The 23810-nt window shown below is 51.6% G+C and overlaps 11 protein-coding genes across 11 annotated transcripts; 7 read left to right on the top strand and 4 right to left on the bottom strand.

Moving 5' to 3' along the window:
• Positions 1–91: 91 nt before the first annotated feature.
• CC1G_06839 (mitochondrial iron ion transporter) lies at positions 92–1456 on the bottom strand (the record flags this gene model as incomplete). Its single annotated transcript, XM_001830521.2, has 4 exons — positions 92–465; positions 525–1022; positions 1076–1204; positions 1258–1456. The coding sequence occupies 4 exons, from the start codon at positions 1454–1456 to the stop codon at positions 92–94; spliced, it is 1200 nt and encodes a 399-aa protein (XP_001830573.2).
• A 553-nt stretch (positions 1457–2009) lies between these two features.
• CC1G_06840 (alcohol dehydrogenase IV) lies at positions 2010–3517 on the bottom strand (the record flags this gene model as incomplete). Its single annotated transcript, XM_001830522.2, has 7 exons — positions 3320–3517; positions 2994–3266; positions 2822–2940; positions 2732–2769; positions 2429–2679; positions 2227–2378; positions 2010–2175 (listed from the first exon to the last, which is right to left on the bottom strand). Exons 1-7 carry the CDS (start codon positions 3497–3499, stop codon positions 2010–2012), a joined length of 1179 nt encoding a protein of 392 aa, XP_001830574.2. The 5' UTR covers positions 3500–3517.
• Positions 3518–3986: 469 nt separating this feature from the next.
• On the top strand, positions 3987–5201 carry CC1G_06841 (flavoprotein oxygenase; the record flags this gene model as incomplete). The annotated part of the gene is made up of 6 exons (XM_001830523.2): positions 3987–4294; positions 4348–4446; positions 4512–4524; positions 4572–4766; positions 4828–4881; positions 4950–5201. 6 exons carry the CDS (start codon positions 3987–3989, stop codon positions 5199–5201), a joined length of 921 nt encoding a protein of 306 aa, XP_001830575.2.
• A 1451-nt stretch (positions 5202–6652) lies between these two features.
• CC1G_14230 (hypothetical protein) lies at positions 6653–7333 on the bottom strand (the record flags this gene model as incomplete). The annotated part of the gene is made up of 3 exons (XM_002911653.1): positions 6653–6923; positions 6985–7046; positions 7097–7333. 3 exons carry the CDS (start codon positions 7331–7333, stop codon positions 6653–6655), a joined length of 570 nt encoding a protein of 189 aa, XP_002911699.1.
• Positions 7334–7959: 626 nt separating this feature from the next.
• Positions 7960–9674, top strand: CC1G_06842 (allantoinase; the record flags this gene model as incomplete). Its single annotated transcript, XM_001830524.2, has 6 exons — positions 7960–8162; positions 8224–8446; positions 8502–8573; positions 8623–8676; positions 8740–9402; positions 9471–9674. The coding sequence occupies 6 exons, from the start codon at positions 7960–7962 to the stop codon at positions 9627–9629; spliced, it is 1374 nt and encodes a 457-aa protein (XP_001830576.2). The 3' UTR covers positions 9630–9674.
• A 711-nt stretch (positions 9675–10385) lies between these two features.
• Positions 10386–11836, top strand: CC1G_06843 (arylalcohol dehydrogenase; the record flags this gene model as incomplete). The annotated part of the gene is made up of 6 exons (XM_001830525.1): positions 10386–10630; positions 10684–10765; positions 10822–11197; positions 11255–11449; positions 11511–11686; positions 11741–11836. The coding sequence occupies 6 exons, from the start codon at positions 10386–10388 to the stop codon at positions 11834–11836; spliced, it is 1170 nt and encodes a 389-aa protein (XP_001830577.1).
• Positions 11837–12266: 430 nt separating this feature from the next.
• On the top strand, positions 12267–13702 carry CC1G_06844 (arylalcohol dehydrogenase; the record flags this gene model as incomplete). Its single annotated transcript, XM_001830526.1, has 6 exons — positions 12267–12490; positions 12552–12633; positions 12685–13060; positions 13118–13318; positions 13384–13559; positions 13613–13702. The coding sequence occupies 6 exons, from the start codon at positions 12267–12269 to the stop codon at positions 13700–13702; spliced, it is 1149 nt and encodes a 382-aa protein (XP_001830578.1).
• A 1009-nt stretch (positions 13703–14711) lies between these two features.
• Positions 14712–16698, top strand: CC1G_06845 (RING-7 protein; the record flags this gene model as incomplete). Its single annotated transcript, XM_001830527.2, has 7 exons — positions 14712–14866; positions 14921–14996; positions 15044–15095; positions 15155–15261; positions 15314–15684; positions 15736–15799; positions 15862–16698. The coding sequence occupies 7 exons, from the start codon at positions 14712–14714 to the stop codon at positions 16696–16698; spliced, it is 1662 nt and encodes a 553-aa protein (XP_001830579.2).
• A 441-nt stretch (positions 16699–17139) lies between these two features.
• On the bottom strand, positions 17140–19049 carry CC1G_06846 (machado-Joseph disease 1; the record flags this gene model as incomplete). Its single annotated transcript, XM_001830528.1, has 7 exons — positions 17140–18191; positions 18263–18453; positions 18511–18561; positions 18622–18673; positions 18731–18833; positions 18891–18901; positions 18953–19049. The coding sequence occupies 7 exons, from the start codon at positions 19047–19049 to the stop codon at positions 17140–17142; spliced, it is 1557 nt and encodes a 518-aa protein (XP_001830580.1).
• A 396-nt stretch (positions 19050–19445) lies between these two features.
• CC1G_06847 (hypothetical protein) lies at positions 19446–20813 on the top strand (the record flags this gene model as incomplete). Its single annotated transcript, XM_001830529.1, has 1 exon — positions 19446–20813. The coding sequence occupies one exon, from the start codon at positions 19446–19448 to the stop codon at positions 20811–20813; it is 1368 nt and encodes a 455-aa protein (XP_001830581.1).
• A 1691-nt stretch (positions 20814–22504) lies between these two features.
• Positions 22505–23686, top strand: CC1G_06848 (hypothetical protein). The gene is made up of 5 exons (XM_001830530.2): positions 22505–22802; positions 22859–22988; positions 23048–23324; positions 23381–23467; positions 23533–23686. The coding sequence occupies exons 1-5, from the start codon at positions 22545–22547 to the stop codon at positions 23642–23644; spliced, it is 864 nt and encodes a 287-aa protein (XP_001830582.2). The 5' UTR covers positions 22505–22544; the 3' UTR covers positions 23645–23686.
• Positions 23687–23810: the final 124 nt, after the last annotated feature.

Here is a 23810-nt window from a genome sequence, read left to right on the forward strand (position 1 = left end):
ACTACAGCCTATAATACACGATAATTGAAGCAACGCGAAGCAGGTAGACGCCCCTATTAAATTAACGAGCTTTGGGTTTCCTTCCCTCCGCTCAGTGACTAGAATGCCATGGCTCAAACTTAACTCTAACCTCCGCCACCTCTTTCTTCTTCTCCTTCACCAACTCTTGTATCCTAGCGTCCAGAGCATGGGCTTGATCCACGGTGATGCTACCAGGCACAACCGCGGTAAGGTCTACAAAGATCGTCGAACCTGCCTGCCTGGCGCGTAAATGGCTGATGTCCAGTATGGTTGGTTTAGAAGAATGAGCGACGGTGGCTGGCGATTCTTTTGTGATCAAAGGTTGTAAAATCTTTTCAATGGATGCATGTGTCCTCGGGGATACACTAGCGTCTGTAAGGTCGCCCCAAGCACCTTTAAGTAACTCGTAGCCCTGTCGGAGGATGACCAATGATACAACCAAGCCTAAATGGGAGCTTGAAGTCAGTGGAACGTCCAGAAACGATGAGCCCATGACGACGCACCTCCAATGGGATCTAAAGGGAATGCGGGGAAGAGCCAGGTTCCGACGATCGCGAAGAACGCGACCAAGCTGGAATAGGCGTCACTCCTATGGTGAATAGCATTCGCTAGCAAGACCGGGCTCCTCTCCTCGTCCGCGACGGTCTTGGTTATCCGGTAAAGCCATTCCTTTGCTACGACGCTGACTGCAGCAAACCATGCTGCGTTGGGGTCAACACCATGAGCGTGGACATGACCTATCTGGGGCACAGGTGCACTAGAGACGGCTTGGAGGATTTCTTGAAGAGGGCCAGGCGAAAGATGCGCCGCTGAATCGGCGAGGGCGACCATTAAGAGGTGGTATGAGTGGAAACCGATTCCGAGTGCGCCGCCAATGAGAAGGATGGATATGGTGGTGGTACCGAGTGTTTCAAATTTGGCGAATCCATAGGGGTATCGTTGTGATGAGGGTTTTCGTGATAGTCTCCAGCAGAATAGAGTGACAAAGTCTCCAAGCAGGTCTGGGGAGGTATTCGTTACTGCCGAGGTCATAGGTCGAGTCGAGTTCACTCACCACTCAAGGAGTGACCGGCATCAGCAAGTAAGGACGCTGAGTGAAGGTACCATCCAGCTACGCCCTTGGTTGCAGTTAGACCAATGTTTGCAAAGAGGCCGACCAAGGTTATTTGGCTTCCCCTATCCCCTAGACAAGTCTGTTCAGTCACGACGCGTTGAACAACCAACGTAGCGCGTTACCTGAGCCCTTCAATGCTGCTATAATCTTCTCCGCATCCTGGGCATGCGAGTGTCCATGGTCGCCATGTGAATGCGAGTGGCCAAATATTGAATGCGAATGTGAATGCGTGTGGTCGTCTTCGTGGTCGTGTGCAGCCGCCCGCCCATTGCCTTGGCGCTGTCTTAAAGATCCATTATGGTTTTGCGTCGACGACGACATGCCTGGTTTCTCTTGTGTTGAATAGGGAGCGGCCCCAGCTTCAATACGAATGGAACGCTTTATAGTGGGACAGAAGGGCAATATTGTCGGGTGAACCCTGGAATAGGGTAAACTGATAGTTGACCTAAGTGACACGTCTGCTTTCCGGTTTGAGAACAGGCACCGTCGAGGCCAGAACTCCTCGCTGTGTAGCCGTAATCGCCTGGAGATGTTGGAGCCACAAGGCGTGTCGCTGCGTCGAAGGGCTGAGCTGGTTGTCGGCGCTCGATGGCGGGAATGCAAGAGTGTGGCCGCGGGAAGGGGCCGCATCATTCTCCGAGAGTGTCGAGACCGTGGTCGTTGTTGGCGATGGGGGACGTCGACGAGGTGGGATTCTTGCCAGTTGTCGATATATGTCAGTGGTCAAAAGGCAAGGGCATGTGAGATTGCGACGGTTTCATTGGAGCAGCTCTGGACGCAGTTTTCCAGTCTAGGCCGCACGGGCGAGCTTCCGGTTTCTCTTGAATACGCAATAATTATCGGAAATCTCCAATTTACATCATGGATTCTACATTCAGAGCTCTAGAGGCGTATATAGCGACTCCAACAATTGCACGATCCGCGATAACTCATAATTCTGGTTTTGCGTCCCAAGGGCACCCTCGGCAACCGATTCCAACTCGTTTCGCGGAACCTTGTACGCCTCCAGTGTGGTTTGCAAGCCGAGGTCCTTCACAAGACTGAAAAGAAATCAGCTCCAAACTCATCTAACGCACGTGGAGAACACATACTTGTTGATTAAGGTAGCCAGGCGGCGAACATCGCCCTCCAAGGATCCAGTGGATGGCTCGCGCAGATAAAAGAGAGCCTCGGCAAGCCATTCTTTGTCCTGCTGCGACCCAACCTCCGCCTTCATCGCGACTGTCGGGGCCAGAGTCAGGCACTGGAAAGAGATGTCAGCGAAATCCTCCATAGAACGAGGGGGGACCTCACCGATGTGATGCCATGGGGGATCGAATAGCGAGCTCCCAGTTTGTGTCCGAGGGAGTGGGAGATTCCAAGGGCACTGTACCGCTCCAGTTTCATGGGCCAAAGACTCATCCAGGAGGCAATCTGCAAGCGTTGACGAACGGCGACATTGGTGGGGTCTTTCTTGGACTCGGGAAGGTACTTGAACAAGTCCTTCAGAGCTGCGTAGCAGAGCGCCTTGGATGGGATAGTCACGAGTGGCCTATAAAGGTTCTCTGACGAGCGGTTGAATACTGCTCCTGGAGTTACAGCAGGAAGAAGACTTACCCACAGCGTGATCCAAGGATCTGATACCAGTGGACAACCTGTCGAACGTTCGGTCAAGAACTGTGGAGGTGCATAGAAGAGTTTACTTACCAGAGACGTTCGGGGGTGGCCAAAGTGAGTTCGGCATCCAGGATGATCCCAGCAGGGGCCAAATCCTGGGAGGATACTGCGACTTTGTGTCCTTCGTCATTCGTAAATCCTGCACCAATCTGAGTCTGGATATCAGTCTAGTCCGCAGTAAGACGTTAGCGTGCGCACTTACACTATATTCTGCAGCACTAAGAGTGGTCGGAATGGCAATCTGTGGAGGGGTAGGGCCTCCATCTGCAAGCTGAATGTTGTACAGAATCGCCTTGGCTCCATCAACAGGCGATCCTCCGCCAACGGCCACGATATGGTCGCATCCGTTGTCTCTATACGCCTGGATGCCCTTCCGGATACCCGCAATTGGGGTGTGTTCCCCGATCTCAAAGAAGGTCGCCCCATAGGCATCGTGTTCCTTCAGGATATTCTCGACCTTCCTAACGACATCAGTCTAGTGAGCTCTAGTCAGTTGTGCTTGAATGTAATGAATAGTGCGAACCCGACCTTATCATTCAATGTTCGCCCAGTCAAGACCAGCGCTTTCTTGACCTTCAGGGTCTTCAACAGCTTAGGAATAGCAGTCTTAACAGACCCGGGGCCATAATAGACACCCTTGAGAGTGTCCGTCCAGCCGTAAAACCCACTCAAGGGGTCAGTGGGAAAGGAGTCATCTAGGGTTGACATTCTAGTGCGAGTGGGGAGATAAGACCAAGGGCAATTGAAGCTGGGGGTCCACAGTCCCTTCTTTCTCCAGCTAGAATATATACTCCGTTTTGCAGCTTCTAGGAGCGCGGTGGGCCGGTGGTGTACAAGTTTGAACATTCTGCATCAGTTCATTACCAAGACGTCTCCTTCGAAAGGATAGATTTTCAGTTTGGTAGCCTCGTGACATGTCGAGCGGATCCCCTCTGAGTAGGATTTGCCCATGGGTCTGCAAATCTTCTGAGCTGGTAAGATGGACAAGACATAGACGTGTCGTAAGCACACAATAGCTCCTGTTTGACGCTGTCCAAGAGGGTCGACTGAGGGTGTGCCGAGGTGACGACATGGAGGGGTCAGTGCTGCCATGTTGTGCGGACCGGTACGAAGCCGCCCAGAATAAGCTCCAAATAACCATGAGAGCATAGTCTGACGTAGGCGCGTGTAACTCGAGGCTTGGGCACCGACGACGATGGTGACAAGGGCTTTGAAGATTCTCCATGGCAGCTGCAGATCAAGTCGAAATTGGCGCCTGCGCGGCGAGCGGACCGCCGCCATCAGAGCTCTTTTCTTCTCGACCACCACCACCAACGATGAGGACCAGCAGCGCAGACCATTTAACAAGGACAAGAGGCTTTCCTTCGTGCAACCACCTAACCCAACATGGGACTATGGCAATGGAGGCGACCCAAGCACCAAGGTTGAACATCAGCATCTGAATGAGGAAGAGGCAGAAGCAGTCCTTCGTAGGCGCTGGAATATGGACCATACATCGTCAAAGTGGGGTTTTAAGAGACTCTCAGTGACGCTCACAAGTTCTAATTTCTCGACAGGGAGAAGTATGCCCTTCTATCAGCTGCTATTAGCCCAAGGCCCTTGGCCTTGGTCTCTACAGTGTCCAACACTGGAGCTGCCAACCTGGCCCTATTCAGGTACTTGTCATTTTTACGCGTTAAGAACATCATGCTGACAGGCAGACCGGGAACCCACAAACCAGTTACTTCTCACTGGTGAATCCACCGCTATCCACTGTCCGCAACTCGTTAAAGATTGCTAGGTCTCGCACAACCCAGCAATGCTAAGTTTATCCCTTGGTCTGCCGCGCGAAACCAGGGAGAATATCCTTAGCACGCGTCAGTTCACGGTAAACGTGGTTGACGAAACCTTTATCGAGGCTGCCCACTCCGCGTCGATCGCTCTACCTTCGTATGTGGACGAATGGGTCCTCAGTGGACTCTCGAAAGAGTCAGGAGTGCGTGTCTGTCGCCATCCCCCGTCATACACGTATGCACCCCTGAACTGACGACGTACAGAAGCTCGTGAGACCCACTTTGGTCAAAGAAAGCCCAATGGGCATGGAATGCGAGGTGCGTACACGACCCCTATCAGTATGTACTCGACTCATTCCGACATCCCCGTGGCCCACACCTTGTAGCTCTACAGCTTCCAAGACATCTGTCTTCCAAACAGCTCAGAGATCGCAACAACAATCGTGTTGGGTTCAATCAAGTACCTGCACATTCGCTCAGACGTTCTTGATGACTCTGAGGAGATGGTTGATCCAGTCAAGTTTCGCGCAGTCGGGAGACTCGGAGGGGAGTCTTACGCTCGACTGATCGAGGCGTTCGATCTCCCGCATCCTTCCAGGAAGCTCGAAGATGATCGCTATAACGGGCTCCTTGGGTGATCCCGCAAGCGACCTGTTCCATTCGACCGCAGGGTAAGCAGGTTGGGGTCGTTCCCCTAACATCAGGATCGAAGATTGTGACGTATGTATGTGATGATCCGTCTCGATGCACGAGTTGAATCTGCAGGGACTGTAAATGGACTGGATGTCTATTCTTTCTGAATGGATTTATCTTGTGCCTTGGGGCGGTACGGTAACCGGTTACCCTTCATTCAAGGTTCACGACGTGGTTGTTTAGTGTTCCGTTGACTTCCTGGTCCAGAGAAGCCCGCATGTTTTCAGGGTCTGTGGGACTAGCAATCCTTTTCAAAATCCATGCAAAAATACACTTCCTTCAGCCTTCTGTTCTCCAACTTGGACGGTCACCACATGACATATGATACTGGCGGTCGTGAAGGTTCAATTGCTTCCCGTTCCCTCCTGACTCGGTGTACTTGCGGCGTATGCGAGTCGTCCTCATGTTTTTCTCTTCACTGTTGGAAACTGGCTCTTGGCCAGACTTTCACTGCGAGGTCTCCACTGATCTCCACAGAAGGATACCTCAACTGAGGTCATCGCCCCGATGGCTATCACAATTCGTGCTCGAATATCCTCCCATTTCCGTTGATTTGCTGTTAGGCATCTTGAAGTATTTGGATAAAGATCAAAGGACTGGTTCGAAAGTTTTATGATATGCTGTGCGATGACTCGTTCCTCGACGATGTTCCGGTATCCCTCCTGGGCCATTCAAAGAAGCGGGTTATCATCTCGAGACCGCTTTCAATAGGTTACCAATCTTGCACAGGCGGCACAGCAGAAGCACTTTCAACTGAATCGTACTCAGATCCCAATCACAATCATCATCAGAAACCTTTTCGTTTGGCGCCCGTATCCGAGGCAGAGGACATGAGTTGAAACACGTTCTCTATCCCGCTTACCGGTTCTGATGATCGCCCAGGGGATATGTACGGTCGGGGTGTAAACATACGAATTCGAGTATGCAAGGATTGGCATCGCCTCGCTGTCATATTTCGAAGCTCGCCTTTGGTTGCCCAATTGGGGGCGATGGGAAGAACAAGAGTTAAGGCAGAGGCTCCAGGTTGAATTCCATCCTGGAAACCAAACATTTATTGATTCATTCTTGATACTCGGCGATATGAAGTACACAACAGGATTAGGTTTGCTGATAGAGATGTGTAGGATAGGTCGAACCGGAATGAAATGGGAGATAAGTTACAACAGTGATGAAAGATGAATGCGGTATTAGTTGTACAAATGCAGGACCAGGACCAGAAGGAGAGTTACAAGTGGTTGATAGCGAAACGAACAAACAATAGGAACGAAGGAGTGTGCGAGTGACCCAGAAAGCAGCAGAAGAAAAGGAAAGCCCAGGAAAGGAGAAACGATGAAAGATGAAACAAGTCCGACATCGTCGTTTGTAGTGGTGGTGTAGGTTGTCCACTAAGCATGCTTCATTCTGAATTTGTATCGGATCCGATTGATTTCCGGCTTCGAGTTTGGGATTGAGGGCGTAGGCTGAGCGGCGCGACGGTGTCCGGTTGTGCGTACATGTGCTCCAGCTCGAGGAGGAAGTGGCCTTCCTTCCAGCGCTCTGTGGGTTCGTGGGCGCGTACGATCTTCCATCCGAGGTATGTATTGCAGCCCCCACATGAAATTTCGGACATCGTGTGTGCTCCGGTGGCCATAAGTTGTATGCCGGGTTTCGCGACCTTCACGTTGTAGCTGGAGATGAAGTTGAAGCGTCAGGACAACGGGTTAGGAGGCCTGAGACAGGGTAACGTACGTTTCAGTAAACAGGGATGCTTTCCCGGCGAAACCTCTGAAGGCTCGCGAATCTGGTGGTATCTGACGACGAGTAAATACGAGCACGGAGAAATAGGAAGGTCAGAACATACCTGAGATAATGGTAGAAGGACGTTGTTAGACGTGATAATGGTCGAGCATTGCTTGCAAATAAGAGCGCGGGGAATTTTAGGCAGAGGCCTCGAAACCCGTCTTGATTCCCAAGAACCAGGGGTGGCAGGCGGTGTAGTGCCGGGCAACGAGGGTAAGCGGCGTACTGGCGACGGACGATCGACAGTCAATGTAGACGAAGACCCTGCGGCATAGTCGTGGTTGTAATAGTGTGCCATCGGGGAGCGAAAGAAAAAGGGCAAAGATATGGTTTTGACATCCGACCTAAATAGTGGAGAGCATCACAGCACTTCCTTTTTCTAGACGAAAACATGATCATCAGCAGCGCCCCGACCTCAGCTGCGTGTACCATACGGATCCTTTAGCGCGAATCGAATCTCGACGGCACCAACGAGATTCAATCGAGGTTCCAGAGGAGTGGGCTACCGCAGTTGGTACCGCACCGTACCAATACCACCATGTTCCAGAATTATTCGGGGCGCTAAACGCGTTGTGGTCGGGAAGAAAATGCTTCCTGTGTCACATCGACTCCGACACTCTCCGACGACCACCTGGCGCGCCGCGGCAAACGAACTTCGTCGGACCCGACATTCGACGCCCCGTGTTGACGTTTTTATTTCGACTGTGACCATTGTGAATTTACCGAGATGGGCTCAGTTTGCAGACGCTCATTGTGCACGCAGAGCCAGCATCGAACGATGAGTGGCATGGTCACGGTCTACCTTATCTCTGCTGGCACCCTCCCGAGATAAGAATGTCTGGCATAAAAGGTTGAACAGCACCGCTTGCAGAGATCTCACCACACCTTCATCTCAGGATCCATCCAGTGCCATCAGGAACAGCAATGTCGAGGGTGGTACTCACTGGTCAACACGTTCTATTGCCAGGCCATGATAACCCTGTTCCCGCAACCATCTTGGTGGATCAAGTCTCCGGGAAGATCGTTGATGTCAAGCAGGGTTTGAGCACCAAGGAAGACTTTGAAGCCTCCACCATCAGCTCATGGATAGACGCTGGTGATTTGGTTGTGTTACCCGGCCTTGTCGAGTCAGTCGCACATCTTTCTCTCGTTATTACTTGACACCTGAGCCGAGAACGACATTCGCAGCGCCCATGTACATCTTAACGAGCCCGGAAGGACCGAGTGGGAGGGGTTTTGGACGGGAACAAGGGCTGCTGCGTCGGGTGGTATCACAACCGTCGTTGATATGCCCCTAAATTCCCTTCCGCCTACGACAACCGTGTCAAACCTCGAGGAAAAGAGAAGCGCCGCCAAAGGACAGTGTCATACTGACGTCGGCTTCTGGGGCGGGGTGATCCCAGGGAACCAGGTGAGTACCTTCTAACTACAGCCAACGAAAGCATTTGACAAGGCGAATGACCCAGGACCACCTCGTTCCATTGGTTGATGCTGGGGTCAAAGGCTTCAAATGTTTCCTTATTGAAAGTGGCGTCGAGGTAGAGAATGTCCATTCAGTGGCTCAACAGCAACTTAACATTCTAACAGGAATTTCCCTGCGTTACGGAAGATGATTTGCATCCAGCAATGGCAAACCTCGAAGTATGCATTCAACACCACCCACAGCATCCTTAACTCTGACGCATTGTCACGATTGTTTCATAGAAATCCTCCAGTCTACTTCTCTTCCATGCTGAATTGGATAGCTCCGTAGATGGAGAAGACGGGCGAGATCCGACGCACTACTCCACCTTCCTCAAATCGCGTCCTCCTAGGTTCGAATGCGACGCTATCAGCCTAGTCCACAAGCTTCAGAAGCAATACCCATCTCTGCGAACCCACATAGTCCACCTCTCCGCTGCAAAGGCACTGCCAGTTATTCGAGAAGCCAGAGCTGCTGGGCTACCTCTCACGGTCGAAACCTGCTTCCATTACCTATGCCTTGACGCAGAAGACATTCCCGATGGCCATACGGAATTCAAGTGCTGTCCCCCTGTGCGTGAATTGGCGAATCGTGATCAGCTGTGGGATGCTCTGAAAGAGGGTATGATCGATTTCGTCGTTTCTGACCATAGTCCTTGCGTCATCGAGCTGAAGAATGTGGATACTGGAAATATCATGACGGCTTGGGGCGGAATCAGCACCTTGGGATTAGGGCTTAGCCTCCTCTGGACAGAGGGTAAGACGAGAGGTTGCTCCTTAGGTCAGGTGGTGGATTGGATGAGCCTGAGGACCGCAAAGCACGTTGGTTTAGAGAAGACCAAGGGAAAGCTGGCAGTCGGTTTTGACGGCGACTTCGTTCTTTGGGATCCGAATGCTTCTTTTACCGTACGGTTTTTTTTTAATCATTTTTTTGGATTATCTCGGCGCTAACTGTCCCGATGCATCTCGTATAGGTTACCAGGGACTTTCTCCAGTACAAGAACAAGATCTCACCATACGAAGGCAAAGAATTGACTGGGCGCGTGGAGAAAACCTACCTCCGAGGGTCCTTGATTTATGACCGCCGCCACAATGGGTTTGACGGTCTTCCCCCTCTTGGGAAGCTGATCTAGCGCGTATGTATTATCGCCAGTCGAATCAATCCTTGGTTCCTTTTGTCGTAAACTTGCCGTGCCGCATGTCTTGCGTGTCCCTTATCGACGTTTACGCAAGTTTTGCGTGAGCCTCTGGACAACCAAGATTGTTTCATCGGTTGCCTTTCCACCACTGTCTCCGGAGAGTGAAGTCGTGGTCGGCGTCGGTTTTCTTTATCATTTTCCAGAGATATCGTGCTGACTGAGCCTTTCATTCCAGCGAGATCCTTTCCCCCGCGCCTCTATTTTTTTGGCTTACCATCAGAGCAATGAACCGATAACGCGCTATTGGGGAAATTACAAACAACATTCGCAGACGATACCTCCGTGCTGTGGCGAATTCTGTCGCTCTCGATCATCTTGGTCACACAAGATTGTGGTGAAACTACAGTGCATGACTAAGTAAACGAAATTATCACCACCGAGCGAGCACTGTGCGTATTTTGTGTTTACCCTCCTTTCTGTATTGGACATTCCCGGAGATGAAGGTATAGCTCTCCCGGTGACGTGGTATCGATCATCTACGCGGTGTATATACCAAACGGGGCACCGTGGTTTCCTTCATGGATAACTAATCAATTAGCGCCCAGCCCCACAGCGGCAGCCAGACGCGTAACGCGATAACCCGGCCCTGTCTCGTTCCCAGGAAAATCCTATAAAGACCATGGTTGGCTCTACTGCACTCAGCACCCCAGTCCAACGCTTCAGCTTCCCGCATTAATTCCAACACGAACAATGACACAGTCGACGTCTGACCCAATCTGGCCGCCAGCGCCTCCCCCCAAGACCGCGCTCGGTCGCTACAGGCAGCTGGCCCCTGTTGCAGGTGTCCACGTCTCTCCATTGATCCTGGGGGCAATGAGCATCGGCGACAAATGGGACAGGATTGGCCTGGGCAGTATGACCAAGGAACAGAGCTTCAAGCTCCTTGACGCTTACTTCGACAACGGAGGAAACTTCATTGACACTGCGAATGCCTAGTGCGTGCTCTTCGCTAGCTCTTCTTTGTGGTTATTCTTATCACCCCTTGCAGCCAAGACGAGACTTCGGAGATGTTCATCGGCGAGTGGGCTGAAAAGCGTGGCATCCGTGACCAACTTTTCATCGCTACCAAGGTGGATAGAAACTTCCCCCATCACAGCCTGTGTGCCAAGTTAACCCGTCCCTGCAGTATACAACGGGTTTCAAACAAACCGACGATAATATCGCCCAGAAGATTCATTATGTTGGGAACAACGTTAAATCTATGCACCTCTCCGTGAAGGCCTCCCTTAAGAAACTCCGAACGGACTATATCGACTTGCTGTATGTTCACTGGTGGGATTGGGAGACTAGCATCGAAGAAGTGATGCGAGGCCTCCATCACTTGGTCGCCCAAGGCAAAGTGCTTTATCTTGGCGTCTCGGATACCCCTGCCTGGGTGGTCACCAAAGCAAACCAATTTGCTAGGGACCATGGTCTGACACCCTTCGTCGTCTACCAAGGCGCTTGGAACGTGATGGAACGTTCTTTCGAGCGCGAGATTATTCCTATGGCGAGATCGGAAGGTGGGTTTACTCGTGTTCAACTCGGGTCTCGGCTTGCGCTGAAATCCTCATCAATAGGGATGGCACTCGCACCCTGGAATGTGCTGGCTGGCGGGAAATTGAGAACTGACGCTGAGGAGGAACGTCGCCGTCAGACTGGGGAAAACGGACGAACAGCCTGGGGGCCTTGGGAACGCAATGAAAAGGAAAAGGCAATGTCGAGGGCGTTGGAGAAAGTGGCAAACGAGATCGGTGCCAAGAGTATTACTTCGGGTGGGTACCCATTTAACCAGTTTTCACTGTCCTATTCACGGCAATGACGCCTTGCTTTTAGTTGCAATCGCATACGTTATGCAGAAAACGACGCATGTCTTCCCCATCATTGGTGGTCGCAAAGTCGAGCACCTCGAGTCGAACATCGAAGCTCTCAGCATCAGGCTCACCCCTGAACACATCAAATACATCGAAAGCGTTACGCCTTTTGACCCTGGCTTCCCAGGGTGGATGATCGTGAGCACTTTGTTCAAAATCGTACTTGGTCCTTAGGTCTTACATCATTTGCAGGGCTTTGGAGAGGGAATTTTGCACTTCATCTCGAGTATGGGTGCCGTCGATAAGCAGCCTTTCGCTCCGCCGATCCAACCGCCAGTGCAAGCATAGACATAAGTAGACACTCTCTGTGTCCCGGTTACCAGTGGCGACACATGACAATGTATGACATCAGGTTCTAGGGATATATGTACAGCCCGCCCTTGCGGTTTATCTTTGGCTGGCCACGATGAGCCTACTACCCTTTGTGTTCGTCTATTCTGCCTACCAGCAGGACCCCCAACAAATCGACTATGACGTGCCTCTTTGATCTTTAATCGCCCGGTGACGACCTGGGCAGATTCCGAACTTCGCTGTCTCTCTCCTCTACGACGGCAGGCGAGGACGAGAGACCAGAGGCCGTCCTGTCTCACATCCATAGTGAACCTGTGCTATAAAGGACGTGAAAGAACTTGGCCGTCACTAACACTCCCGAGCGCCCAGCCCACAGGCACATCCAACCCAAAGTTTCATTGAAATCGAGTATAGGCCCTAGCAAACGATGTCCTTCCCTCCTGCACCACCACCTAAAACCGCACTCGGCCGCTACAGGCAACTAGCACCTGTCGCCGGCGTCCATGTATCTCCGCTGGCTCTGGGGGCGATGAGCATCGGTGACAAGTGGGACAGGCTGGGCATGGGCAGCATGAACAAGGAGCAGAGCTTCAAGCTGCTTGACGCTTACTTCGACAACGGAGGGAATTTTATCGACACTGCGAACAACTAGTAAGCACTACAGTCGGGTCCTCGAATTTGCGGCCACTTGCTCATATATACTTGTCTATAGCCAAGATGAGACCTCGGAAATGTTCATCGGGGAGTGGGCCGAGAAGCGAGGCATTCGAGACCAGTTATTCATTGCAACCAAGGTTGGATATATTTCCTCAAGGTTTCTGCTTTGATATTTGTCACCCTTATAGTATACGACTGGGTACAATCAAGCCAACGATAGCATCGCGCAGAAGGTCCATTACGTTGGAAACAATATCAAATCCATGCACCTCTCGGTCAAGGCCTCCCTTACGAAACTCCGGACCGACTATATCGATTTGTTGTATGTCCACTGGTGGGACTGGGAGACCAGCATTGAGGAGGTGATGGCTGGCCTCCACAACCTGGTCGTCCAAGGCAAGGTGCTCTATCTCGGTATATCAGACACCCCTGCCTGGGTCGTCTCCAAGGCAAATCAATTTGCTAGGGACCACAGCTTGACGCCTTTTGTCGTCTACCAGGGCGCTTGGAATGTGATGGAACGCTCCTTCGAGCGAGAGATTATCCCTATGGCCAGATCCGAGAGTGAGTACACTCGTTCACAAATCGCAACTCCCTTCTGGACTAAGACTGCGTCGATAGGGATGGCTCTCGCACCATGGAACGTCCTGGCTGCAGGTAAGCTCAGGACTGATGCTGAGGAAGAACGCCGCAGCCAAACCGGTGAAAAGGGTCGAACAGCATTTGGGACAGGGAATTGGGAACGCACAGAGAATGAAAGGACGATGTCTCATGCATTGGAGAAAGTAGCGAGCGAGATCGGCGCGAAAAGTATGACTTCAAGTGAGTATACGTCAGGCCGCTGTCCTTCAACCAGATTCTTGAAACTGAACTCACTGCGCGTGTAGTCGCAATCGCGTATGTTATGCAAAAGACGACGCACGTCTTCCCTATCATCGGTGGCCGGAAAGTCGAACACCTCATGTCGAACATCGAAGCTCTCAGTATCAGGCTCACGCCCGAGCATATCCAGTACATTGAAAGTGTCGTGCCTTTCGACCCTGGATTTCCGGGATCAATGATAGTAAGTGTCTTCCTTGGAACATGCTTAGCATTCCGGTTTGAACCTTCGACCAGGGATTTGGAGACAAAATCATGCCGTTCATGTCTACCATGGCCGTTATCGATAAACAGTCTTTCAACTCTCCGATACAACCAAGAAACTAAGGGGCGAGGCTCTGCCATTTGCGGGTCGTTCGCATCGCCCCTACACAAATCATCCTACGTTATCAACACCCGAATTCGCTACTTCACGCATCTTCAAACACCTGGAGTTACCGCAATCAATCCCATTGGCATCCCAGGCTGCAATTTTTATGGATAGTAAGCGCCCGAATGACGTCATTCCAAGTTTCAAACTGCCTTGAGAGCTCAGACACGCCAGCTTGAGCCACAGTTTGATGGCAATCCTGACACCCTGGGCAATGCAGGGCAGAAGACAGGCTTCAATCTGGCAGCTGCAGGCAAGCAGGCCTAGGGTGCTCCCCGTAAATTTATCGTTGCCCTGTCGCCCTCCGATTTCAGCTGCCTAAGTTGTGGGAAAGAAGGGGCACTCCTGTTCTGTATGAAAGGTGGAACGTCTCATCGGGGAACTCTGTAGGTATCATGCACGCACCTGGGTAGCAACAACTTTACTGCCGTCCCTTCCCCCCTGCCCCTGTCTTTTCCGATTAGGCGCCCAGGTCACGGAAGCAAATCGTAACATGAATATCGGATCATTAGGGGTTTATGAAGTCATTTCCATCCAACTCCCATCCTTTCACATCCCTTGTAGATATTGGCCCGGTTAATACGCCAAAGCCAATTCACCTCTGCATTAGCATTAGCTGCGTGAGAGGTGCTTGGGATGGATTACACAATAGATTTAGAAAGATACTGAATCGATGGGAACGTGGCGAGCACGAGCAGGTTGGGTGATCTGCACAACGACAGAGTTTCAGTTCAAAACGCAGTTCTGGGCAGGACAGAGACAGAGTGAGGCCTGATGGTCCCGTGATCTCGATCAATTAAAGGGCTCTACCCCACGCGGAGGCAAATGTACATAGCTAAATCCCGACTTTATTGGTTACGGGCCTGTCCCAGTCATTTCCCTGCTTTGTCTCTGCGAACCCCCCTGACTGTCTCTGAGCAGCGACGACCACCATAGCGAGCAAGAAGCCTGGCCACCGTCTCCGCCATGCTCGCCATCGCCGTCGCCGTCGTCTGTTGTCTCGCTCAGTCTGTCTTGGCCTACATTCCCGCCCTCCCGACAAACTCTACGGACGAGGCCATCGAAGCGGGTCTCAATGTAACAGAACTTTCAAAACTGCGTATGCAATGGAACTCGAATGGGTGCGTCCCAGAACAGAAGCCCTTCCACAGGATTCGGTGCTTATCTGGGAGTAGGGCGAACGGCATCGGGTGGTATGTCGAAAACGTTTCGTACCAGCTCGCAGGAAATGGGAGTACAGGCATTAGCAAGGTACATCGAGCCTCGGATCCCTCATATTCTTGCTTATCGGTATCAAGGGAGCTCTAGTCCACTTCTCTGAGGAGCGAGCCAATAACATGACCCCGCCAAGTGAGTGTTGAGTGTCGTATTCCGCTGCAGGTGGTCAATTGACAAGTATCTCTGGTTAGCCAATACGCCTTGGATTGCCCTTGTCTCATGCGACAGAAATGCTACGGATATGTCTATGGACGAGGACATCTTCACCATGGCGCGAGACAGGGGCGCCGTCGCTGCAGTAGGCTCATTCCCACCAGAATTCGGGACTTCATTCACTCCTGCCCCTGTAGCTCCTGTATTCCCTCTACTCTCTGGCCTGCGTCATCAACACGGAATATGCAAATCCTTCTACATTTGACCAAGTCTTCGACATCTTTTCGACCCAAAGCCGGACCAGCGCACACCTAATTGAATACCAATTCGGTCAATTAGGCTTACCGCAGAACCGAAGCCTCTTTGATTACAATTCAACGATGCTTAACAACTCTTATGACGATATCACGAAGTCCATTGAAAAAGGATACCCAGTTTCTCAAGGATACCTTCTCGCACAGCTCCAGGCGCATAACGCCACTGATAGTATAACAGAAGCATCTCCTGGTACAGATCCCGCCCCTTCTGCTTCCTCTGGGAACACCCGTCCGGATTCTGCTCTCGCTATGTAAGTCCTGCCGCATTCATCTTGTCTCACAACGCTCATGTCACTGGCAAGGATCGTACTGTATGCGATCACTGGCTGTGTCTCTGCTTTGTTCTGTATAGTGGTTATCAGTGGAGTATGGTTTTTTCACTCCGAGTTCACTGACTGCATTACGAGCGTTCACACAACCTCTTCCAGGCTATCCGTGCAATACGACACCCTGAACGATATGGACCACGGGCACGAGGCTTTGGGGGCGAAGGTGGCGGCCAAAGCCGCGCACGAGGCCTCACACGAGCCATTCTCGACACATTCCCAATCGTAAAGTTTGGCAGCAATGTTTCTGCTGCCGCCCCGCCGGCCAAAGATATTGAGTCGACACCAAATGGCGCTCCAGCGACAATTCCTCTCGAAGCAGTCACTCCGAGACCGGATAAACCTCGCCCTCAGGTCTCCTTCGCGCAGGATCTGAACAAAACCGACAAACCGCCGCCAGCAACGGAAATCAAGGTGGATGGCGAAGTCCAAGACAGTCCAGGCAGCTCACCTGTGGTCGATTCTCACCCAGCAGAGGCGCCTGTAATCCGACGACCGTCGAAAGCCTCGAAAGCCTCGAATGCCGAGCGGGACGAGCACAACGTTGTGCCCGACGCGATTGGCCGAGAAACTTGTCCCATATGCATTGTTGACTTCGAAGAAGGCGACGACGTGCGTGTCCTTCCCTGTGAAGGAAAACATTGCTTCCACCAGTCTTGTGTCGACCCCTGGTTGCTCGAGCTTTCGAGTTCGTGTCCCATCTGTCGGCACGATTTCTTCGCTCTTGAAAACATGATCTCAGGAAGGTCAGACGACGGAGGACACGAGAACTACGACCCTCCTCAGGATTATGAACCTCACCATAACCACCATCATCCACATTTGAACCGCTTTTCAAGATACATCCGGTTCGCGGTTGGAAGGCGACGTCGAAGGCATGACGAGCCGGACCCAACGGATCCTTATATGCCTCAAGCGCCTGTAACAACACTGTATTGAGCCTTAATCTAATGTCCTTTACGACATCTAGGACCTCCTTGGACAATCTTCAAGCAGTATTGATTTGTCCTCAATGCTAGCGCGGAGTTGCGATAGACTGACGGTTCCTACACATCTTGCTATGCCATCTATTCACTCATCGACGAATCCAGTTACCTCACGACCATTCTATCGCGCTTGTAAACCTGTGTGTAATTGTAATATTTCCTGTCGACGCCGTCTCAGCAACCAGATATTGTATTTTATATATGTATTACTTATCCTTTTGCGTGTAATTCTATCGTCCTTATAGGTGGTTCTCCAATTCCAATCAACAGCCACGGGCATCAATGAACAAAAAGATCAATTACTTTCCAAGTACCAAAATGTCCCAGCAGTAGCAGTGGAGAAGAAACCATAGGAGTACAAGAACCCGCTCCTGTAAAACACCCTCCAGTCCAATCAACCCCCAAATCTAGCCAACCGCCTCCGTCGTATTTCATCCATGTCAATAGCCTGTGGTGTGGGTTCTGATTCGGGCTCCGCTTCTTCAGTCGACGTCGTCTTGGTGTTTGTCGAAGTTGTCGACTTGTTATCATCCCTGTCTTTTGTCGTAACAGGTGGAGGCGGGGTAGGACGGCGAGGAACCGGTGCACTGAAGGGTTCGGGCTCCACCCATCCTTCTGGCACATTCTCCAACGAAGCCTTCAGTGCCGCCTGCAGTTCAGCATCTTCATCATCATATACTCGATGGTTGCCAAAGTGGCTCGGGCCGCCGCTAAAGGACGGCGCCTGGGGAGAAGTCATTTCCACATCATCATCGCCTTCCGACAACTTTGCACGTTTCGACCGATGCTCATTTGCCAGTCTTTCGCTCTCCTCGATAGCCCTCCTGAGCTCCTCCTCCTCCCTTTCCTCCTCCTGACGTCTCCGCTCTCGCCGTTCCTGCAAAGCCTGCAGTTCCTCTGGGCTCAAATCAGCCTCACTCCACATTTCACGTTGCGCGAATTCTTGCTCTGCCTGGAATCTCTGGAGATGAAGGCGACTTCGTTCCATGCTCGCAGCAATCGGGTCGACATCTGCTGCAGGGTCCTCATCCTGAGTGGTGCTACCAGCAACTGCACGCGATCCCAAACTGCTGATGGAAGTCGGTGGATGGGGTAATGGGACATTTCCACGGGGAACTGAAGGAGGGACGTGGTCCATGGTTGCGTGGTCGTCATTGCCACCTGCACTGTCTTGGTGACTCGCCATGAGTGAGGCTTGGAGTGCTGCTTGCAACTCGTAGTCCTCTTCGTCAAAGTGCTCTTCCGCCGGTTGCGAAGCTTCGGCCTGTGTGGCGGGAGAAGGCGAGGAGGCCGACATGGTTCGCTGGAATGATCTCGAGGACGAGGAAGTCGCTGCGCCTGATGAAGTAGGTTCTGGCAGAGTGGCGGCGATCTCGTCAGCCAGGACTCGAGGTAAAGCAAGGGGTGCTTCAGGGTCGGCTTGAGTCACGACAAACACAGAGTAGCCTGTTTGATTTTGTAAAGATGCCACCCGTCAATTTAAACTTCAGCGAGAATGGAAGGAATATGGGACGAACCATCTGCTTCGGCTTGTTGCAATACCATTCCTAGGTACGTTCTTCCAACCCATTCCGGTGCTTTCAAGAACGAGTTTAAGTTGAACCAATGTCCTTCTCCTGGATCCAAGTCGGGGTTTGGGAAGGCAGGACCGAATCGACGAAGTGTGAACCAGTGCTGTTCCAGATTAAGGATGAACCCCAGTTGGACGCTAACATTGCTGGAAGTCAGCCCCGTTGTAACATGTTACCCAATTGTCGCGACGTACTGTGGACGATCGTGATAGGGTCGCATGTCTTCGCTTCTCCATCGAACGAGGCTGGTAACATTGCACGGTTTAGCGCTCCGTAGTAAGCTGACTCGGGGAAACCTTGCTCACTTCAGGCCCCACACTTTGAGCGCATTTTCGAGCACTTGGATGGAAAAGAAACCTGTTCGAGAGGAAATCGATTTCGAATTCCAATCTTGAACACAATGAAGAGTCATACCGGTGTCATCCATGTTGGTACTGGTCTGCCCTCGATCATCATCATAGCTTTCTTCTAGCGCATCCAGATTTCTGGCAATGTCCGAAAGATCTGGTGCGGTGAACTGCGCCGTCGTCCCTCAACACAATGACTCGAGGCGAAAGTTGCGAGAAGGACGTACATAGTTTCCTTCTAATAACGAATTCAGTCTCCGAGTCGCTAGTGAGAACTGGATGAACTTACGGAGGAGTGAGTTGAGAGCATGCTGTGCGCAGAGCATGGAACCTGGTTGTTGTTTCTCATGGTAGATTGCCGACGCGAGAGCTTCTAAACCGGCCATGGTCGTCGTGGAGAGCAACTAATTTACTGCGCAAGTCGGGTACGCGTCGCCACACGTGATGATGGGCACATCACGTCACGGTATCTGACATCTGATGCCATCAATCCCTGGTTTCGTGTTCGTCGCGCACCTTCCTAATGTAGTATCCAAACCTCTTTCGCTGATAATCCATGGTCATCCTGGCAGACATTATAGACCTGGTCAACTCCTGCAATTCTGGAGAACCAACCTATATAAACACCTCGATTTCGGACACAATGGGACGCGTCAGCTCTTTCTGCAACCACAACCATCCCAACTCAAAACACAACACCACTTCACAACCTCGCTTCTACCTCATCGTTACAACTGGATAACACTATGTGTGTTCATTATGTCCTACATTGACGCGAATTTATGACGGCTAAAATTGCTTTTAGGTCTACCTCACCCCGAAACCTCGAAAAAACGGTCTCCGACGCCAAGACCAATATCCTCGACAACGTTTCCGTCGCAGACACCGCCGCTGGCCTCGACAATGGGGACCAAAAGCCTTCCTCTACCGTCTCAGTATCTGATGACGTGGTACCAGTTACGCCTGCTACAGGCAAGCGTTCTCCTTCAAACTCGGACGTCGACGACGGGTTGGACGTCCTTCACAAGCGCCCGAGGACTTCTTCAACCCCGGACGACAGGGTCCCCGCTATTGGCCTTGATGAGGTACCCAACCCTGCCGAGATGACCATGGATCAAATTCTCTCTGGAATCCTGGGTGCTTCTCCTCCATTGCTCACCGGTGGACAGGTCACTGAAGGACAACTCATTATGCCCCGTTTGGAGGTACAACCCGGAGACGACCCTGAACTCTCCGCCGCTGGTTCCGCAGTGGGCACCCCATTCGACTGGAGTACTCTCCTAGGGCGTGCCACTGCACACTCACCAGACCGACCCTGCGACAAACCAGACTGCCGCTACTGTGTAAATGCACAGGAAGCCGGTGCCAGGCCACCCATCATTGTCCCTCGTTTCGACTTTCACATCGGTGACGCCCCTGAGGCCCCCTGGACCTCGCTGTTCAACAGAGCCCCCATTCCCCGCACCATTTCTACGACCAACCGTCACGACAATCGTAATGTTAGATCTGACCAGCCAGCCATGGAAGGTGGGATGCTGCAAGACGAGATCGAGGCTATCGACGACGACGCTTCGTCGACGGCCTTGCGCCGCTATCCCTTGGCAGCGTCAGACCGTAGAAGTGACCTTTATGAAGTGTTCGCCCCCCGCCGAGGTGGGACTGGAGAAGGGGCCAGGGCCGACAGCGACAAGGATGTGAAAGGCAAGACTCGCGGAATCGAAGGCAATGACAATGATGGGTCGATGGTAGGTCCTATGTCTCCCGGTTCAGGTCAATCAATGCGGGGAGAGATGGAAGCTTACCTCCTGGCTCTTCTCAAGGCCAGGGAAGACCTCGCCAGACAAGAGGCCCAAGTCCTCAACGAACTCAGGGCGCTTGGTGTCGCCATTCCCTCCAGTGATTCCAACACTCAATCTCGCGACGAACCACCATTCCGTTTGCCCGGCCTTGACTTTTCGTCACTTCTTCGCTACACCCCTCCTCAGCATCAGCTGGACGAGGACGACGACCCCATTCTGCAAATGGTCCTTGAAGAATCACGTCGGACTGCCAACGCAGGACGATCTGCCAGGACCTCTGGCGCTTCTACTCCAAGTGAAGCGGGCCCCTCTCGTGTGACCTTGGAAGACTTGGAACGCATGGGCAAGTAAATGCATGGCGTCTCAGACGGCTCGGATGGAATGGGTCCATCTTCACGCGTTCTTGTGGGCTTGCTCACCCGCCTTCTCTTCACATTAACCCCATCCTTTCATAAGTCTCCCTTGGTCTCCACCTGCCTTGACTCTCCCATTCTATCTATTTGATTTACGAATTGCTTCTTTTTTTGCTTGTATATCGGTTTGTTGGAATTTTAGCACACTCTGCTCTTCTTCACCTCTTTCCTTCTTCCATTCGGATCATGTTCTCCTGAGTTCTCGGCCCGTTTATTTTATCTATGCATTTTCTTCTTGCCTTCGCTCACATTAGTACTAGTACTTCTTGGTGCGATGGGCTATTCCCTTTTGCTACCTCCTCTGACTCGTACTCCTGTTTTCCTTGGTCGGCAAACATTTGTTCACTTCTTTCATTGTACATTTGCATTTCTGACCCTTCTCTCTTTCTCTCTATCCCGCCACCATACCCCCTGCGCCCACCGCAAGGACTGTGTCCGCATTGGCGTATGTGGATTCGAGGTTGATCCTCCTCCATATGCCGTCGAATAGTTGACGTAAAATCGATGTTGTTGTCAGCTGTCCATTCTGGAATTTTCCTGAGAGTGTCCCCGATGTCCACAGGTTGTTGTCCGATAATCCATGTGTTTCGAGGATGTTCACTTCGCGTTCCAACGCGTTCCATGTCGCCGTTAACGTTGCAGCAGTGAAGATCTGGACTTACGTAATTGTGCACGGGCCCGAATTCACAACAAGGACAAACATCAAACTTTGCGATATAAATTTTAGTATGCGATCTCTGTGGTCGTCGTCTTCTTCGACCTCGACGATATCCTTGTTGACAGTGAGTATCACGCTTCCATCTCTGTATTTCTGCTGTTCGTTGGCGGCGATGACCCTATTCTCTTCCCCGTCTTATACGACCATGTCGAGAAGAAAGAGAGTTTGTTCGCAACAAACTAGTGCTCTTGTAGCACACAGGTACTTGCCAGTGCCGCTTCGACTGAGCCTTCGAACAGCAATTTTCTTTATCCTCAAGTTCTTCCAACTTCATCTAACCCTCTATTCCAGTTTTCTAGATACATTTTTTCCCACTTCCTCCCTTCGACTCCGGCAACGTTCCTGCACCTCCAAGGTGTGTACCATCTCTCCAAATTTTTACTTCAACAATCCACGGCACCTTCTCTCTTTCTCCCTGATGAAATATTTCCGTCATTCGCAGTTTCCACTCTAGCGTCCTCCGAGAGGAGCACTCCCCCAATGCGGAACGTCTATATTCTCCCTCGTCCGTGTTGAACCCAAAAGACATGGCGAGCGGGGCCGTCATGCTTCGGCATGGTGTTGCGCTGGGCGGGAAGCGGGGGTCGACGCGATGCGGGTTCAAATGACCTTCCTTTGGATGTCTGATCTTTTTGCCCTTCATCGTTTCGATGTCCCACAGTGCACTAATTGACTTGCTATGCTTTCTCTAGGTCGCATCTTTACAGTAGTATTACATGTATTCATTTCTTGTCTCAATGGATTGTTCTCAGACATCTCCCTGCTCGATGAAAAGATGAGCTTCCAAGTTCCAAGTGCCCTGCCCGATTTTTTGAGCGCCCAAGGATATTGTTGCCGTCCATCAGCTGACTAAGCGTTAAGTACTGAGCGTCGCTCTTGGTGACGCACCGCGATTTCTGCCTGAGCCATATCAGTCGTTTGCAGTCTTCTCCCTTTCTCTTTCTAACCACCATGATGCTGCGGCGCCAGCTGCTCGAGCGCCTGCCTGTTCTCTTTGTTCTCTTCGCCACGACACTCCTGCAGGTCAGGGCAGATGAATTCAATTGCCTACAGTCCGTCCAGGGGAACCAGTACAACCTCACCAGCTTGGGTGGAGAACACCAGATCAACCGGACGAGGTCAACACCACCAACGACGACCATCGACTCTCTTACATTCAACTTGTGCGACGATTTGAAAGTGAAGGAGGACGTACAAGAGACAGACCAGGTACTTTGGCTCAAGTTGCCTTCTCCATCCTGGCCCATTAATTTCCTTCCTTATAGTGCCCGAGCGGAACGAGGGCATGTTTGACGCAAATCAATGTCAAAGGGGAGGACTCGGAGCGGATAATATCTGTTATTCCACTCGCTCAAACTGAGAAACTCCGTCCCAATTTAACGCTTAATCGCCCTTGTACGCAGTCACCTTTTCTCAGTTATGGGCGGCTTTTACCTGACTCTCTCCCCCTTTAGCTCCAGAGCACCTCACACTCATATTCCATGGCTCCCAGTACCCGCCGGAATCCACTGAAACCACGCCATCCGTCGCTCAATCACTTAAATTCACATTATGGTGTGAACCGCAGCAACCAACTAACATCACCATCGTGGGCTACGACGGCTCCCAGTTGGAAGTGGAGTATTTCGGTATCGCAGGGTGCCCCCTCAAAAATGGCGATAAACCACCACCTAACGATGATAAGAAGGTTGAGGAACCTGTAGGCAGTGGTTTGGGTTGGTTCTTCATGCTGTACGTAACGAGAATACTTTTGTTCCTCGAGGTTAGGCTCTCTGACATGCTTTTAGGATATTCCTCGCCTTTATCGCATATTTCGCGATTGGTGCTTATTACAACTATACCACCTATGGCGCCCGAGGGGCTGATTTGATTCCGTGAGTAGTTTTCGTGGTTTGTCTCCGATGGCTCGTGCACTAACACGCGACGTGTTTGTATACAGCCATCGAGATTTCTGGCAAGAAGTACCCTATATGCTCAGCGACGTCGTGTCTCATCTCTGCTCCTCTGCTAAGCCTCGTCGAACATCACGGAATGGTTACATCCAAGTGTAATTCGTTTTGGGTTACTTTTTCGTGATAATCGATCTACCTTTGGAGATTAGACTTTGAAGACCGACTCGATTCTCGACGCCACCATGCCCGTCCCACCCCGTGCTGCTTATCTCGGATTATCCCGCACAATATCTACCCCTTGCAAGCCAATACCCCGACTTGCTTC

Source organism: Coprinopsis cinerea (assembly GCF_000182895.1).
Source record: "Coprinopsis cinerea okayama7#130 chromosome 3 map unlocalized cont3.3, whole genome shotgun sequence".
Classification (NCBI taxonomy): Eukaryota; Fungi; Basidiomycota; class Agaricomycetes; order Agaricales; family Psathyrellaceae; genus Coprinopsis; species Coprinopsis cinerea.